Source organism: Bemisia tabaci, chromosome 2 (assembly GCF_918797505.1).
Source record: "Bemisia tabaci chromosome 2, PGI_BMITA_v3".
Classification (NCBI taxonomy): Eukaryota; Metazoa; Arthropoda; class Insecta; order Hemiptera; family Aleyrodidae; genus Bemisia; species Bemisia tabaci.
This window is the reverse complement of record NC_092794.1, coordinates 30,578,139-30,597,197: the sequence shown is the minus strand read 5'-3', so window position 1 is coordinate 30,597,197 and position 19,059 is coordinate 30,578,139. Positions and strand designations below refer to the sequence as shown.

Sequence of the window (19,059 nt, the reverse complement as noted above, 5' to 3'; positions counted from 1 at the left end):
CTTCGCCAAGTAGAATTTTCCTTTGATGATCGTATCGTGCGCGTCTTTCAGATTGTATGTGATCGGAACGGTCGGATTGACGCTGACAATCTTGAAAATTTCCGTGCTCCAAATCGGTGTGTATCCTTTCTCGAACATTGCTTTGAGTCTCGAGATCCGGACGTGATCACCGACATTCAGTTTTCGTCTGGCTAGACGTCTCTTTTCAATTTTACTCAGCACTCGTTGTTGTGCTCTGAAGCGAGACGGTCGCGCTTCAGCTCACGCCGGATCAGTATTTTTCAACATATTTTCGGAAAGAAAATCACCAGCATGTGATTCTGCTGGAATCGAGAAAAGTGCTCGCGTCGCGGTGTTCTGGCGGCCGGGTCCCGAGTGATATTAGTGCCAGTGTCATCATAAACAGTAAACAATCGTATGGCAGACCGGCCTGTAGAGTGTAAACACGGTGTCAAGTGTAGTTATGTCAACAACGTTTTTCTCGGGTGCGGTAAATGCCTAAAGCGGGGATTGCTCATCGGCCTAACCTACGTACCTGGAACTAAACTAGACATGTTGCCAAACAGCCAAATGGAAAATCAAAATCCGTTCGGGAGAAGTCCTCTTCTCCCGAGGTCTGCGCCCCCCTCTCAGTCGGCAAGGGCGGATGATAACCTCTCTCTTATTTCTACGGAGCCAAGCTTGACAGCGGTGGCGTCGGTAGAAGATAAAGAAACAATTATTAATGAAATTTTAAACACCAGCATTGATCCTGTTCTTCAGGCCCCTACCATTCATAAATCAATTAAAAGTTTTATGACCAAGGCGCAAAACATGGTCAAAACGCTGTCCAGTGAAAAAAATGAACTGGTGAATAGAATCAATTCCCTTGAAGCAGAAAATGCGAAAAAAAACTAGAAATTACAGGAACAAATTAATGCGATTAGCTTTGCAAATGCAAGCTCTCGATCTAGAGATGCCCATCTACAATCTGCGAAAGTGTTAGTTAAAAATAACTCTCGTAAGCCCTCAGGGCAATCTAAATTAACACAGTTCGCCACTGGGAAACCAGTTACACCAAAACCAGGTACATCTACAACACCTGTTTCTAACCAATTTGTCTTTCTGGAAGACGACGTGGAATCGAATCACGATGCTGATGACTCTGAATCTTCCGACACATGGGTCGACTACAACTCGGATCCCGAATTTAACTCCAAACGGAAAGCGATCCAATCTCAAAGAAGGAAGCGTAAGAGAGCGAGTACTTCAGCTTCAAGTGGCCATACCGATAATCAACAAACCAAACCGGGTGAGAGCGCTCCAGTTAAAGTAAATATACCTAATCATAGTGTATCAAATGCATCTAGTGTTAAGAAAATGTTACCCCCCCCCCCTCCCATTAAAGTTATAGGTGTAGACAATTATGTCAATCTTGTAGAAATAATCACAAAAAAATCAGTTAAAAAGGAAGATGTCAGAACTAAAATTATTAATAATGAAGTCTGGCAACTAAATCCGAAAGACGACGCTACGGCGAAAATAATTTTAGAATCCCTCAGAGAAACACATGAGACTAATAATAAAGTGCAATACTACACTCACTGCAATAAAAATCTGCGTGATATTAAAGTTATTGTAAGAGGGCTTCACCCCCTTCAATCGAAGAGCAAGATATTCTTGACGACCTAAAAAATAAAGGTTTTAAACCTAAAAAAGTGACTTGCCTCATGAAACGCGTCCCACTGTCGGACACGGAACTTAAAGCTTTGAAAAAATCAGTATCACCTGTGGTTCCAGCTCCACAGACGGCTGATCCTAAGTCAGTGCCTGAGCAAAACTCAGTCTCGGCTATGGAAACAAATTCCGCAGTCAATGAGACAAACTCAGACGAAACCTACCCCCCAGAAACAATTGTAGATAAAGATAACGAGCCTCTTTTTATTGCTGACTCTGCTTATGTAAGTAAAACTAAACTGATAAAAATACCGGTCCATCAGGTCGACTTCGACTATACTGATGATATAGAAAAAATCTATAAGATTGTTGGTATTTGTTCTATGGTTGTAAAAGTAGAACCCATTAAAGTTAGTACTACTAAGATAATACAGTGTCGAAAATGTCAAAATTTCGGACATTCCCAAGCATATTGTGGTAAGCAAGCACGTTGTGTTAAGTGTGCAGCTAAACATTCATCCTCAGAATGCCCTTGGGCGAAGCGCATTATCAACCCTAAGTGTGCAAATTGTGGGGTAACAGGTCACCCGGCTAGCTATCGAGGCTGCCCCTTTGCCAAAGAGATGCAAAAAGATAGGCTCAAAGCTCTTAAAAGTAAAAATCTACAAAAATCCAGTATTAGGGGAAATTTCCCTGCCCCTCCCGAAAAACCTAATCAGAAAAACGTAAATACTCAAAATAATAAAAATTCCAAATTATCTAATCATAATAAAATCAAACCGAATGTCACATTTGCAGAAGCAACGAGCCCCTCGTCATCCGGTGATAACCATCAAACGGAATTGATAAGTCAACTGTTACTCACAATTGATTCTGTTAGGAAACAGCTCGAGGAAATGAGTAAACGCCAAGAAAAATACGAGCAAGCTTCACTTGGCCGTGTTGTCGGCTCTCCTTCCTTTCGAGCATTAAACACTCTAATTCTAAAGAAAATATTTTAAATTTTGTTGCATGATACGCCAACGGTCTAACCCCGGCTAAATTACTCGCATTTAGTGAAACCATGGCTCAATTAAGAACGGACGTTGCCCTTTTTTCTGAGACCCACTTTGCCAGAGAATGAAGGGGTTATGTGAAGGGATTTCGGTTTTATAATGCAAGACACCCATCTAACAATGCGCGGGGGGGGGGGGGGTGCCTCGATAGCAATCAGGGAGTCATTAAAACACTCCGTTATCAAAATTGTAGAAGAAGAGAGATTTCAGTCTGTAGTCATTCAGATTGAGTCATCTTTAGGACCTTTCGAAATTTGTGCCATCTACGCACCGCCCGGACAGCGTTGCGACGTTGCACATTATACCGAATTGCTCGAAGGGATGGGTCCCCGCTTTATTATAGGCGGTGACTGGAATTGTAAATCTGTCAGGTGGGGATTGTTTGAAGATTATGATATATATCTTCTGGGTGTATTTTGAGTTGCTGCGTCCGAAAATGGCCTCGACTCTTTTCTATCACCCCCCAGTTACCTAGAAATACTCGTATTCCTGGGAAAATAAGATAATCTAACTTTTTTTTCATGGATGCAGTTTTTATTTTATGAATTTTCATGGACCGGTGAAAAATATTGCTTTGAATTTGTAGGTGCAGAGTCTAAATATGACCTTCTTTTTTTCCCCTTGCCCTCCATTTTTCGGGAAAAGTTGATTTGTGTCTTACACCATCATAGTTGTGCCATTATGCGGGTGGCAGTAGTCCCAAAAATGGCAAAATGTGCACATTTTCCGGGAAAATCGGCATTTCCGGAAAATTGGAGAGTGATAGGAAAAAATAGAGGTCATTTCCGAATTCAGCGCCTCAAAATAAATAAGGATCACCTTATCTCGTATCGAGGATACCTACTTGCATCATTTTGTTTGTTCCACTATGATATCCTACAGTAATGCGATGAACTTTATGGCTAAAATGAAATTGCTGTCACGGGTCTAATTTTGGTCACGCAGGGATGATGATGGTATCAAATTAATCGACTTTGGGGTACTTTTCCGGATCCGTCCAATGAGGCAAAGCTTTGATTTCAGTTTCTTCAAGCTTCTTAGAACAAAATGACGTTAACGGATCTGGTAGCAACCGAATTACACGGCAGTGAAGGGCACCAACGACCCCATACGGATCACGCGCCGTGTGACGCGCACCGTCGCGTTCCACTTAAATTGCTCTCGTGGGTTTGTTTTTCATCGCACAAATTTGGTTTTGGTATCAAATTAAACCTAAATCAAGCCTACGTCTACTTTTCATAACGAAATACTCATATTTATTCGCCCATTAGACATTATCTACCTACAAAATTTTTGTTTTTCTGGAAACATTTTTTTTGGAACATTTTTAAAAATTATCATGTTAGCGCCAAAATTGTTTAAGGAGCTAGTTTTCCATGAGTATAACTGCTTATAAAAGAAAATTGATTAAAATGGATCGCACAGCAACCGAGATACAGCGCATTGAAGGGTCGCGTCGCGTCGGCCTTCTAGAGCGCCGAAACGGGTCCCACGGCGCGAAGCGCGCAACACTTAAATTGCTCTTACGCGCTTATTTATTATCGCACAAAAATCGTTAGGTATCAAATTAAAGGTCAGGCAATTCTACGGCTCCGTCGGAGGAGGCAAATTATCCATTTTCTAGCCTGTCAAAAAGTTATCTGACCTTGAAATTTCCAAAAATTTGAAACATTTTAGTTTTTCCCAATTTAGAAAAACTTTGAGACTAACAGAAAAATTGATATGGAATAAAATTTTTCTCCTGGAAATTACCTTTCATTTAAAAAAAAAGTTGATTAAAATCGGATCAATAGCAACCGAAGGACAGCGCTTTGAAAAAAAAACCAAAATGGCGGACTTTAACGGCCGCCATCTTGCTCCGGTTGCGGGTCTTAGAGTGTTTCCTCTTCCAGAATTACTCCTGAGGGTACCACCAATGAGCCCTGAAAGCGGCATATTCCAATCAAAAAGTGCAGGGTTTCTTGGCGTAGTCAACGGACTACAACGCACTCTGGCGTTCTACGACACCCAAAGGCCACATATGCTTGTCTTCCCAGAGGCTCTCGGGCAACTGACACCGCAACATCTCTTCGTCAACGCCCTGCCGCCAACCCTTTACGGGACGTCCCCGTCGCCTCTTCCCAGGTGGTACCCAATCCAAAACTTGTTTGGGCAACGTCTCCTCCGACATTCTTTGCACATGTCCATTGTCTATACCAGCATAACTGCCTGGACATGACGTCGTGCACGATATCTTTCTCAACCTTCATCACCTGGCGAATTCTCTCATTACGGACACGGTCCCGTCTCGAAATGCCGGCAGATCGCCGCCAAAAATCCATTTCAGTTGCCCTCAACATTTCTTGCGTTCTTTTCGTCAAAGGCCACTCTTCACTACCATAGATCACGATACTTTTAATGATGGCGTCATATATCCGGTGCTTGTTTGCCTTTGAAATGCTCTGATCCCAGAGCACTCCGTTCAGCATCGCGATGGCTCTCCTGCCCTGGATGATCCTGTCCTTAATTGCTCTATCCATCCTTCCATCCTAATCGAGCCAAACACCGAGATACTTATACTCGTCACACTCTTCGATGCGCCGTCCATCCTCAAGCTCTATGCTTTGCCGTTGATGCGCTGCTCCCAAGACCAGCTTCTCTGTCTTGGGCACACTAACATACACGCCCCATTTCCGATATTCTTCGACCAACTTCCGCGTCATCCCAAGTAGCCACGGTTGCAACTTGTTGCAACAACATCATAGAAAAGTTGCAACTTTCTGACGTAACTTTTGTTGCAACTTTGTTGGAAGAAGATGGCAGGAAAGTTGAAACAAAGTCTCAATATTTTTGCAACTTTTTCCTCGAACTTTTTGGGAGGAATTTTAAACAAGTAAAGTGAACAACAAACAATGAGTAACAAGAAAAATGTTAATAGTAATTGCACCCAATGTTCTGAGAATATTCCGACAATGTTCCTACATTTTGAGCAGCTTTTAATAATCAGAGAATATTCTGAGAATATTCTGTATCAGCAGCTAAACTCAGAATATTCTCAGAATGTTCATCATCTTCCACTACGCATGTGTAGGAGAATCTTCCAGCTACATTTGCATCATGCAAGGTAACAACGGATGACATATGCTCAACGCACGACATGCGAACATGCTCAATAAAATAGAAAATGAACAAAAACCACTCACCAACTTGCTCGAATCAGTAATCCACTGGGTCAGGAAAATCCAATTGACAACAATTAATCCAAATTTCCAATTAGAACTGGTATAAGTACAGAGAAACACTTGAAAACACTATGGGTGCATTGTAAAAAAATCTTGAGCACTCTTTAGCGTAAGTGAAAAATTAGCACCATGATTTAATAGCTGATCAATACAGAACAGCACTCTCAGAAAAGCACTGACACAACACCATTTTTCAGTTTATTTTTACTTCTAGGAGAAAAATGCATTTTTCAAAAGATCCGACATCATCGGCCATCGCTCGACAGCAATGAATGAGATAAAAATAAAGCTTAAATAATTTCACAATTTACTCCGATCATTGATGATATTAAGGTAGCCATTGATTCTCTACCCGACGTCCTTATCACACATAACAAGGAAGGTCAAGAGCACAGAGCAAATGGCACTAAGCAGCGCAATGTACATGTGATATCGCAAGTTCCGGAAGTGTCGATCTGCAAAAATACAAAGCGAGAAACAGATCATCATATTGATCCACCTACAATTAATGACCGTCAATAGAGACAGACATTCAAATACGTTATAATAAATAAGCCACCATTTGTTAACAGAACAGAGTTTTCGTGAGAGTAAGACCCTTCTGTCTGGAGGGACGAGGAACTTCCTTGGACCTTTCCTTCCGAGAAACACTTAAAAATGGACCACTTTACTACTTACAGGTCTGAGCTGCTGAATGAATTACATTACACCAGTCAATAAAATTTTAAACTCACGCCCTCACCGTCGAATGTTGACGGATGACCTGATCTATCGCTGAATATACATAGGATGAGAAGTTGGCACATCTGAAAAGCAGAGCGGTTTATTCTTGTTTCAGCTTTGGTAGTATTTTAAAATTTAACAACTATCTGTTGCCTTAAAAGGGATGAAATAAGTGCAACACCAGCGCACCACTGCAAATGTGCGATTTGTCAAATTTCTAGGGATGAGGTGTTTCAAGTTTTTGCTAATAAATTAGCCAGCCAATTCAAGAGAATGACAGAGGATACGCAGTGAGGATGCCTTTCTATATGTCAGTATATTGAACGGACGGGTGAAAGAGCTGTTGTCTCTCAGTAGGTAACAGTCGGCAAACTATTTGGGCAAGAAGAGAGTTCTCAATTTTTAATTTGAATACTTGGAATCGATAGATGCCATTAGACTGAATTAAAGTACACAAGGGTGTGATGATGAAAAATTACTTACTGATTGTGCCAATTTTTGAGTAAAAGGACTTAAAGGAAAAAGGTAGAACCAGTAGAACTCTTTTGAACAGATGTGGGAGATAAACATTAATATAAACATAACATAACCTAACACTTGTCAAGGTGTTCCTGGAATAGGAATAATCGTTCCTTGCCGATACTTCAAGGGACGTATATATTTATCAAAAGAATTATCAAAGAGAATTATCAGCAGAATAATTCCAAGCAGGGATTAAAGTACAAAAACTGGCGTTCTTAAATGCTTTTAGAGGCTGATTTTCATTTTCATACGAAACCCAGATGAAAAGTCAACAGGTGGAACGGTCCACCGCCCAACTATCCGGTATCCAACTTGGAACACCAATTCATTTCAAATCACCAAGCCGTAAGCAACGGCAACGGCCGACCATGCCGTTACTTTGAAAATGAAATAATTAATCCAATATTTGATCTTCTTAGTTCTTTTCGTGATTCGTATCATCGGCATCCACCTCACTGTACCTAACTTCATCAAACACAGGTAAATACTCTCCCTTCTCCTTCCACCTTTAAACTCGGGACGACGGACACACAAATGAGCCTGTCACCGATTGTCAAGCAACTGATAAAGTAACTTGAGTTTAATTGGCTTTGCCGATTTACGATTCAGTTGATTTAGGTATTCTAACTAGCAAAGTAATTGTGATTTCTATTTTCTTTGTTTGTGTATGCATTTACTACCATGTGCTATTCCTAACAGCAGTTGCGGGCTCTATCTCAAGTCGAAAAGTTTTGTTGCACCCACTTCATCTCCTGTAGGACATCTGGCAGTTATCTAATTTTAATAATATCTAGTACCACTAGAGTTGAAACAAGTATGAACCCCTCAACATTTCAGATGTGTCAACTTCTCATCCTATGTATATTCAGCGATAGATCAGGTCATCCGTCAACATTCGACGGTGAGGGCGTGAGTTTAAAATTTTATTGACTGGTGTAATGTAATTCATTCAGCAGCTCAGACCTATAAGTTGTAAAGTGGTCCATTTTTAAGTGTTTCTCGGAAGGAAAGGTCCAAGGAAGGTCCTCGTCCCTCCAGACAGAAGGGTCTTACTCTCACGAAAACTCTGTTCTGTTAACAAATGGTGGCTTATTTATTATAACGTATTTGAATGTCTGTCTCTATTGACGGTCATTAATTGTAGGTGGATCAATATGATGATCTGTTTCTCGCTTTGTATTTTTGCAGATCGACACTTCCGGAACTTGCGATATCACATGTACATTGCGCTGCTTAGTGCCATTTGCTCTGTGCTCTTGACCTTCCTTGTTATGTGTGATAAGGACGTCGGGTAGAGAATCAATGGCTACCTTAATATCATCAATGATCGGAGTAAATTGTGAAATTATTTAAGCTTTATTTTTATCTCATTCATTGCTGTCGAGCGATGGCCGATGATGTCGGATCTTTTGAAAAATGCATTTTTCTCCTAGAAGTAAAAATAAACTGAAAAATGGTGTTGTGTCAGTGCTTTTCTGAGAGTGCTGTTCTGTATTGATCAGCTATTAAATCATGGTGCTAATTTTTCACTTACGCTAAAGAGTGCTCAAGATTTTTTTACAATGCACCCATAGTGTTTTCAAGTGTTTCTCTGTACTTATACCAGTTCTAATTGGAAATTTGGATTAATTGTTGTCAATTGGATTTTCCTGACCCAGTGGATTACTGATTCGAGCAAGTTGGTGAGTGGTTTTTGTTCATTTTCTATTTTATTGAGCATGTTTCCATGACATATGCACTCCACAAGTTGGGTAGTCGCCAAGACGACCCCTGTGATTAGGAGGGTACGTAGTTGGAACACCCACAGGTAGTTGCACGACTACATCTAGGTAGTCAAGCGACTACCCGAGATGTATTCATGCGACTACCCTAGTCGTAGTCGTGCGACTACATAGGTGTAGTCGTGCAACTACCTGAGGGCGTTCCATTTATGTACCCTCCTAGTCACAGGGGTAGTTGTCTTTTTTACCAGGACAAATATTCTCAATTCAAAATGTTCATCTTTGCCCGTAAAGTTTTGTCTTCTGTGAGTTTTTCTCTTACGTAAAAATACACAATGTTAAATAGTGATTGGAAAAAATTAAATTTTCAAAGTAGCTTTAAAGTTATCACATTGTGCAAGGATGAGTGTAAACTGCCATATATTTCCATTTCTGCGCCTCCCCCTGCTCCTCCCCCCGCTCCTCCCCCACCCCCGCTCCTCCCCCACCCCCGCTCCCCCCCCGCCCCCCACCCCCGCGCCTCCCCCACCCCCTCCCCCCGCGCCTCCCCCACCCCCTCCCCCCGCCCCCCGTGGGTCACCTGGGGGATGCATCGGAAGTTGCAACTTTGTTACAACTTATCTGAAGAAGTATTCACTTTGTTGTTTGAAAGTTGGAACCTCTTGCAACTTAATGATAAGAAAGTTACAACTTAGTTGCAACTAAGTTGAAACAAAGTTGAAACTTAGTTGCAACTTTTTGGTTGGATTTGGCTACTTGGGATGTAATCTGCATCTTCATCCTCCTGAGCTACTACGATCTGGTCATCGGCAAAGCATAGAGTATAAAGGGTCTGCCCATCAAGGAGTGGAACGCCCATCCCCGCAACTTTATTTTTCCATTCCTTCAACACGTGCTCTAGGTATACCTTGAATAGAGTTGAGGACAAACAACAGCCTTGTTTTAGCCCTTTCGTGACGAAGAAACCTCCGGGCAACTCTTCACGAGATTTAACTCTTGCTGTCGTTCCGTTATACATAAAATGATTTAATTGCCCCCACAAGTTCTTTGCTAAAACCATTTTTTTCCAAGGCTTCCCAAAGCTTCACCAACGACACGCTGTCATAAGCTTTCTGAAGATCCACAAACACCAAGTGCAGCTCCTGGCTGACCGCCCTTTTCTTCTCGATGACCGGGGTAATGGTGAACAAATGGTCGACGGTAGAACCACCCGCTCTAAAACCAGTCTGTTCCTCGGCTTCCTGGCTGCTCAAAACTTCTTCAACTTTTGCCTTGAGAATTTAACCGTAGACCTTGCCCAAGGTTCCTGTGACCGATATACCTCTGTAGTTATCGTAATCTTGCTTACTACCTTTCTTACGACTGGGAGTAATCCGAGATTCCTTCCACTCCTTTGGTACTTCGGAACCATGCAAACAGTCTTGCATAAGTTTCCTTAGATGTCCAAACGGTTTACCGCTGCCACATTTTATCAACTCCGCCGCTATACCCCCAGGTCCAGGAGCTCTGCGAGTTTTCAGCTCCCTCACAGCCTTCACTACATCTTGGAGCTGGATCTCCACGTCGGAATCTTCTTTAGTGCTTATGACTCCGCCTTGAAACTCGGGTCGCCTCTCCGTTAATTAATCTTTAAAATAGTCCTCCATCTTGTTAATTGGTATCGGAGATATGATGTCGCGCATTTTATTCCATCGCAACCCTTTGATAACTTTCCAGCCTTCCGTACTTTTCCGGCCTCCAAGGTAGGTATGTATCTTCATGCAGCTTTTTTCCCGAGCCTCATTCTTCTTCCGAGTGATTACCCGATGGACTCTTGCTTGAGCCCGTCTGTACATGATTTTATCATCCAACTTTTGGGAAGAGAGAAACTGATGATACCTATTCCTTTTCACATTTATTTCCTCCTCTACCTCTGCATCCCATCAGTACGGTTTTCTGTTATCATTTTTTTGATCAGAAACCCCCAGGGCCTCCGCTGCCGCCGAGTGAACGCAATTCTTGATAAACTCATACCGCTCTTCCGTACTGCCATCGCACTCGTCTCCTATTTTTTCATCCAGGCGCTTTGCGTACAGAGCCTTGACACTCGGGTGCTTTAGGCTATCGATGTTATACTGAACTTGATGTACGCGTTGTCGCTCCGGTTTTTTATTGTCGCCTTGATCGTTCTGTGACACTCGAACGGGAAAGGCTACATCCGCTCTGCGGAAATAGTGGTCACTACCGCAGGAGAGTCCTCTACATACTCTCACCTGCTGGATCTTCAGGTTTGTTATCTGTTTAACGAGCACGTAGTCAATGATGGATCTTAAGCCGCGGGTAGGTTGGACCCAAGTATATTTGTGAATATCCTTGTGTTGGTAGAACCCGTTCAATACTTTTAATTCCCTCTGCTCGCAAACGTCAATAATGCGGCTTCCGTTGTCGTTCACCGTAACTTCACCGAACGGGCCGACGATTTTACTGTTCACCCGGGATCCCGTTCTTCCATTTAGATCTCCAAACACAAGGACTTCTCTCCCAGGTCCTACCTTCACTACCTCCTCGTCCAGTTCTTCAAAAAACTGATCCTTAAGTGCAATGGTAGTATCATCATTGACCCCGTATACTCCCAAAACAGTGACTCTGTGACCGTGCATTGTTAGGTTCATCTTAATCATGCGAGCGTTGATGGCCTCCCAGTTCTTAATATTTTTTCGAAATCTTTTGCGGATCAGAATTGCGACACCCTGTTGGACACGCTGATGTTTCGGCACTCCACTGTAGAATAAATCATAGTCCCCAAGGCTCTCTGATCCGTGGCCTTTTTTCTTCGTTTCCGTTATTACCGCCACGTCGATCCCGTTGTTCTTTATCTCCGATACCACTTCCGTCAGTTTCTTGGAAATGCCTTGCACATTCCAAGTACCAAAAGCGAGTGTCGTTTTCTGTAATCTAAGTCGAAGAGTCCGTTTGTTTCCATGATTACCGAGGCATATGTTATGGGGTTTTTTGACATTGTACATGTTTTCCAAGGATCGGGGAGTCAGCCCGATGCCCCAACCCCCAACCTGGAGGACCAGGGTTTGATTTCGGAGTTACCTCTCCTAGACAGGTTGCTTCCACCACAGCTAAGAGCCCTATCTACCCACCCCCTTTGAAGCAGGGGCTACCAGCTGGGGTCCGCAGGATTGCTAAACCTGTGACAGTACAGTCCCCCATACGGCCCATACGGCCCATTTTTAAATACTTAATTAAAAAAAATATCGGATTTCGACCGATAAGAGTTAATAAAATTTGGTTCGTCCCGACGCGACGCAGCGTCTGCCTTCTCACTTTGTATCTGCTGTAAATATTAATAGAAATTCAGCAATAATCATGTAAATTGACCAATGCCACAAATCAAAGCCGGAAGAATGCAGGAAAAATTGAGTTAAACCTTATACCTTGGACCTTGAACCTTGAACCCTGAGCGATGCACCGTTCCTCAACTCTTCGAACGAGGAGCCCTTCACGAGCTTTTCCATCGTTTTATTGTTTATTCGAGTCACTCAGGCAGAATCCCACACCTTGACGTTTCTAGCAGAAACGACATTTCACTCACGCTATTAACATTGGACTCAAGTGACATGTGCTTTAAAAGCTCTACAACATCAAAAGTTTGGGGTTTCATAATTTTTTGCACATTTACATCTACTACAGATGACATACATGTAAAGATCATCATTGTTGTTCAATCATTTTGTTCATGTCATCATGCGTTTCCGTTTTTTGCTATAAATCCACAAAATCGGCTAAAAACGCGATAATTTCAAGATTTTGTATTTTTGTCTTATAACGATTTTTTCAACTGACAAAGTTAAATTAAACATGAAACGTACCATTAATTGCATCTTGATACTCATTTTGACCAAAATTCATACTTCACTGTATTAACCCCTCCCCCCCCCCTTATGTTTAACCGTAAATTCAGCTTTTCCTCAGTAGCGATAGGTGCATGGGATTTTTTTCCTTTTTTCCATTAAAGATTATGTTTTTTTTCATATTCTACATTTTGAATGTCTACGTAATGTTTCATTGAAGTGGTACTTACTTATGAAAAATGGGAGAGCATGATGTGGACTTTTTCCTAAAAAGAAAAAATAAATTGTATTTTTGAAAAAAAAAAAATAATAATTTATTAAAATAAATGGGAATGGACTCAAGCACCGAACAATTAGAAACAGCATCATTCCTTTCTTCTAAAATACTTTAACAGAAGCTCCGCAGGAAAAGAAGAAATACCGATGAATACATACATACATATCAAGCCGCTACCTCAGCGCACTAGAGCGCTCTGCGACTCCAAATCGCCATCGGAATCGATCCTCCCACAAATCATCGGGCAGATTACACCGTCTGATCTCCCCCTCCACTCCCTCTCGCCAACCTTTTACTGGACGTCCACGCCGCCTTCTTCCAGGAGGAACCCCATCAAATACCTTTCTGGGCAACCTACTATCTGCCATTCTCCGCACATGTCCATACCAAACCAGCTGCCTGGTTTTGATATCATGCACAATATCTTCCTCAACTCCCATTATTTCACGCACTCGTTCATTACGAACGCGCTCTCTCCGCGAAATCCCTGATGATATCCCGATGAATGATGATCCCCGATGAATATACTTTAAAAAAAAAACGAGGCAAGTCTTCCAAAAAAAAGTGGCAAGGTACCTGAACAGTAGAGGAAATGCATGATTACTTCCTCTTTGAATACTTAACAACTGACGCTTCAGCAATAATAAGGTCAGTTCATCCCTCTGTTTTCGAAACTGTGGCTATTTTTCGGCATCAATTTGATCCAACAGAAAGTGATTTGAAAGGCCTTAAAAAGTTTACTTATTCAGTTCAAGATATTCAATCTTTGCTGGTACAAACCTCAGCTTCCAATAATTGCCCTTCAAGCTGATTTGTATTTTACCATAAAGTTGCGTCAGTACAATAGTGTTAATAAAAGAGTATCAGAGGATACATTGGCCACTTTTTCATGACATTAGTACTTTGTTTTGTAATCTCATCTATGTTAACTCCGTACTAACCTGTCAACTCCGGCCATTGGTGAAAAAACGACTGTAAAGACTATTTTTTAAACAATCAAATCGGTTTTATAAGAAAATTATAAAAAAATAGTATGCTGTTTTAGCACCTAGGATGTTAAAAATGTGTCTGGTGATCTCAAGATGCTGCCTTAACCACCTACAGAGTTAAAGTTGCATTCACAGGATGTAAAGTTAACTGCGAGGGCAGTAAAGACAACAACTCCGGATCACCAGACACATTTTTAACATCCTAGGTGCTAAAACAGCATATTATTTTTTTCGGTGTATAGTTAAATTTAGGGTATCATTGAGAGTTTTAATGCATTCTCAGTATCTTCGATTGGTTTTTTTTCTTAGGAGGATTAAAATAAAAGTAAGTTTTTGAGAATATTAAGCCTTTACCGTATTGAGTTTCCAAAAATGACCATGTGTAAGTAATTTTAAAGTATTATCCTTATCCGTTTTTTTATTCACTTGACTTCTCTTACTTGAAAGAGCAATAAAAAACCTTAAGTTGAAGGAAATAAGCCTTGCAAGTACTAAATATGAGATGTGAAATGTGACTGGCTGGAGTTGACAAAGTAGACTTTTTTCGTCCACTTACAAGCAAAAAAAAAAAAAAATTGGCCCTACAGAAGTTGACCCCCCCCCCCCACTTAAATATGATTCTACATAGTATACTACTTCTAAAAAATGCTTTCTGGATTACCTACCTACTGTAAAATTTTTTTTGAAGGAAAAAAAATTCCCAAAATGAAAATCTACAAAAACCCACCCAGTTATTGAATCTTTTTTGATGAAACTTCCCCTAACATTACCAGGTACATTAAAAGAAAGGAACAATGCATTTCCTCAACTGTTCTTTGCCACATCTTGCCTTGCACTATAACCTTGCCATTTATTTTTGCAAGACTAAACTCGTTTTTCTGAAGTATACTATGTAGTGAAGTTCTGAAGTATACCAAGTAACCTAACTTTTTTGTAAAATACAAATTAGCTTAAAGGGGAATTATTGGAAGCTGAGGTTTGTACCAGCAAAGATTGAATATCTTGAACTGAATAAGCAAACTTTTTTAAGGCCTTTCAAATCACTTTCTGTTGGATCAAATTGATGCCGAAAAATAGCCACAGTTTCGAAAACAGAGGGATGAACTGACCTGTTATTATCGCTGAAGCGTCAGTTGTTAAGTATTCAAAGAGGAAGTAATCATGCATTTCCTCTACTGTTCAGGTACCTTGCCACTTTTTTTTTGGAACTCACCTCGTTTTTTTTTTGAAGTATATTCATCGGTATTTCTTCTTTTCCTGCGGAACTCCTGTTAAAGTATTTTAGAAGAAAGGAATGATGCTGTTTCTAATTGTTCGGTGCTTGAGTCCATTCCCATTTATTTTAATAAATTATTATTTTTTTTTTTTCAAAAATACAATTTATTTTTTCTTTTTAGGAAAAAGTCCACATCATGCTCTCCCATTTTTCATAAGTAAGTACCACTTCAATGAAACATTACGTAGACATTCAAAATGTAGAATATGAAAAAAACATAATCTTTAATGGAAAAAAGAAAAAAATCCCATGCACCTATCGCTACTTAGGAAAAGCTGACTTTACGGTTAAACATAAGGGGGGGGGGGGAGGGGTTAATACAGTGAAGTATGAATTTTGGTCAAAATGAGTATCAAGATGCAATTAATGGTACGTTTCATGTTTAATTTAACTTTGTCAGTTGAAAAAATCGTTATAAGACAAAAACACAAAATCTTGAAATTATCGCGTTTTTAGCCGATTTTGTGGATTTATAGCAAAAAACGGAAACGCATGATGACATGAACAAATTTTTTTCTTTAAAGTTCCCTAACATATGCTCTTACTGTAAAATTTTCAGAGCCCTAGCTCAATTACAATGTTGTTAAAAAAATCGTGAAAATGGGCAACATTTTGCATTTTGGCCTATTCCGGGGGGTGGTTTTCGGCCGTGTGCAACACTTAAAAAAAATTTTAGAATTTTTTTCTATAGTGCAATCTTATCTTTATAAGTGAGGTCAACGATTTAGAGGGTACCATCATCAAAATTCGGAGGTGACCCTCAAAGTGGGACACCCTAATGGACATGGTTGAACTTCTTTGCATGGAAAGACGTTTAAAATAACAAAATCAAGACATATTTAATGCAATTGCATTCATATCGAGTCAATTTCTTTTCAATAATAAAACGGGATTCATCCTACCGGTGATTTGGGCATTTTAGCCCCAAAAAATCCTTAATTTGACTTTATCTTTCAGGAGTTTGACAGATTTTTTCCTTTCTTCGCTTTAAATATTCCGTAGCACTTTTCTTAAAGAATCTGGTAAGATTTTGCTTTCGGCAGATAAAAAAATTTAAAGTCGTTCGAATAGCTTTCTACATTCACAATACACGGTCTCGTCGAGGTGCGTCGTTGACCTCGCAGTGTTGGATCGTGAATTCTCTTGTTGTGCTGCTTGCCTATTTTGAAATCTCTCAAAATGAAAACTAAAAGGATTGACATGTGCGAGTTAATGACGCGCCTCATCAACACATTTTGTTGGAGTTCACTGCTTGTTTTTCTTCATTCATAAAAAAAAAAAAAAAAAAATCATTTCATTCTGAAAGTAAAGTATATACCTCATACCTATCGTAATTTTTTAGGGGAAAAATAAAACCAACATTGATAGGATTCTATAAATAGGGTCGCGTAGCGGCCAGGGGGCGTAGCTCCCTAGTTTCATATAGGTATGTATTCATGTTTTATTTTATTTTATTCTATTTCTTTTTATTTATTTGTTTTCCTTTATTTTAGTTCTTCCTTTGAAATTGCATTGAAATTTCCCAGAATATCATTCCCCTTCAGCATAATATGTAGATACAGGGTGAGCGAAAAGTCCCCGACCCCCCCTCTAACTTTTGAACGAATTAAGCTAGGGAAATGAAACTTTGGGGATGTTCCTATCTCAAAGGGGACCATCTTTTGGGGGGGTCAAAATTTTGGTCCCCCCTCAGGGGGGGCGCGGGGGGCCCCCAACTTTTTTTTTTCAAATGGCAACCCCTATCTTGTGATACCTCATTCGAAAGAGCATAAAAAACTAAGAATTTTTGCGCAAACCGCAGATCAATATCTTAATTTTTGACTGAGTTATGATAGGTCAAAGGTGAAATTTGACCTATTTTCAAAAAATCATAACTCCGGTTCAAATTATCGCAAAGAAAAAAATAAAACGGGAAAATTTACCAAATTGTGTCCGCTTTTAAGTAAAAATTGCAGAAATCACTTCGATTTAATTTTAAGGGGGGGCTCGGACCCCCAAATACGTCAATTCAAAGGTCATTCAATTTTCCCGCGAAATAAGCCAATTTCCCCTGGATTTGCCTCCACATTATCTCAGTAAGGTCAAAATCAGTTCAACATTACGTTGGCAAGTCCCCAAATTTCGGGAAAAGTTAAAAAAAAAAAAAAAATTTAAGGTAACTAAATTTGACCGTTTAAATATCATTTTTTTTAACTTTTCCCGAAATTTGGGGACTTGCCAACGTAATGTTGAACTGATTTTGACCTTACTGAGATAATGTGGAGGCAAATCCAGGGGAAATTGGCTTATTTCGCGGGAAAATTGAATGACCTTTGAATTGACGTATTTGGGGGTCCGAGCCCCCCCTTAAAATTAAATCGAAGTGATTTCTACAATTTTTACTTAAAAGCGGACACAATTTGGTAAATTTTCCCGTTTTATTTTTTTCTTTGCGATAATTTGAACCGGAGTTATGATTTTTTGAAAATAGGTCAAATTTCACCTTTGACCTATCATAACTCAGTCAAAAATTAAGATATTGATCTGCGGTTTGCGCAAAAATTCTTAGTTTTTTATGCTCTTTCGAATGAGGTATCACAAGATAGGGGTTGCCATTTGAAAAAAAAAGTTGGGGGCCCCCCGCGCCCCCCCTGAGGGGGAACCAAAATTTTGACCCCCCCAAAAGATGGTCCCCTTTGAGATAGGAACATCCCCAAAGTTTCATTACCTTAGCTCAATTCGTTCAAAAGTTAGAGGGGGGGTCGGGGACTTTTCGCTCACCCTGTATAACCTTGTATTGATATTGATGTGTCCAAAACGTCAGCCTTGATGAAACCTTGTATGAAGATGCATCAATGTGGAATCAAGGTAACAAAGAGATTGAAGGTTACTGCAAAAGAGTTGCAGTGGTATGGATGCTATATTGCTAACAGGTTGATTTCATGTTGATATCTGGGTAAATGTTAGGTTGATATTAAGTTGAAATTCCGTACACCTTCAGTCCTGCAGTCCCATGTCAACCTTTTATCCATATTGATATAATATGTGTGATTGATTGCCTTTTTCTTGTGTTATTTGTTATTATTTATTTTCGTGTTAAGTTGCAAAGTTCATCATCTTGATTTCCTGGCATTCCTGGCTGCAGTTATCCCTTCTCAAGTTCTCAAGTTATCACATTATTATTTACTACCGCCAACACCAGCGACAGAAAGTCTGAATATGTTTTGAAGTTCTGAGACTTACTGTCTCTGGTGTTGGCGGTAGTAAAGTAATGTGATCACTTGAGAATTTGAGAAGGGAGAACTGCAGCCAGGAATGCCAGGAAATCAAAATGATGAACTTTGCAACTTAACACGAAAACAAATAATAACAAATAACACAAGAAAAAGGCAACCAATCACACACATGGCCACATGCCGCGCACTTTTTATTTAGTTTGAGGTTGAGAACCTTCTAGAAAGCCGTCTCGCGGTTGCTGTTGTTGATGTTCTGTGACGCTGTTTGCGCGCTAAATTCATAGAGCACAATAGAGTCGCAATGTACTGGAGCGCCGATGAAGTCAATCCATTAACGGGCCTTTCCGAGCCGCTTGTGCTCCGAAAAGTGTGAACCAAGTGTGAACCCGACGGCACTTATCATCATTGTGGCTTATGGAGAAATCAAGAACTACTTGTGTTTTTCCGACATTTTTAATTCAATCATCATTAATTTTTGCAAATTTTGCTGCAAACGGGTAGTTAAAGCCACAATGAATCCATTAATGTATCAGACTCTTGAATAATATTCCAAAAAGGAAGT

At 40.2% G+C, this 19,059-nt stretch overlaps 2 protein-coding genes across 10 annotated transcripts in view; one reads left to right on the top strand and one right to left on the bottom strand.

The window, feature by feature from the left end:
• The window catches only part of PsGEF (Protostome-specific GEF), a 516,326-nt gene that overhangs the window by 369,410 nt on the left and 127,857 nt on the right, over positions 1-19,059 (top strand). For 8 of the 9 annotated variants that reach the window (XM_072297125.1, XM_072297127.1, XM_072297130.1 and 5 more), the window contains one exon: positions 1,112-1,291. The exons of the other annotated variant lie outside the window; for it this stretch is intronic. In XM_072297125.1, the coding sequence (XP_072153226.1) occupies positions 1,112-1,291 (180 nt within the window). The remainder of the gene's footprint in view (positions 1-1,111; positions 1,292-19,059) is intronic. 9 annotated transcript variants of the gene reach the window in all.
• LOC140223968 (uncharacterized) overlaps positions 1-19,059 on the bottom strand; it is a 112,534-nt gene that overhangs the window by 87,868 nt on the left and 5,607 nt on the right. The window lies entirely within an intron of this gene.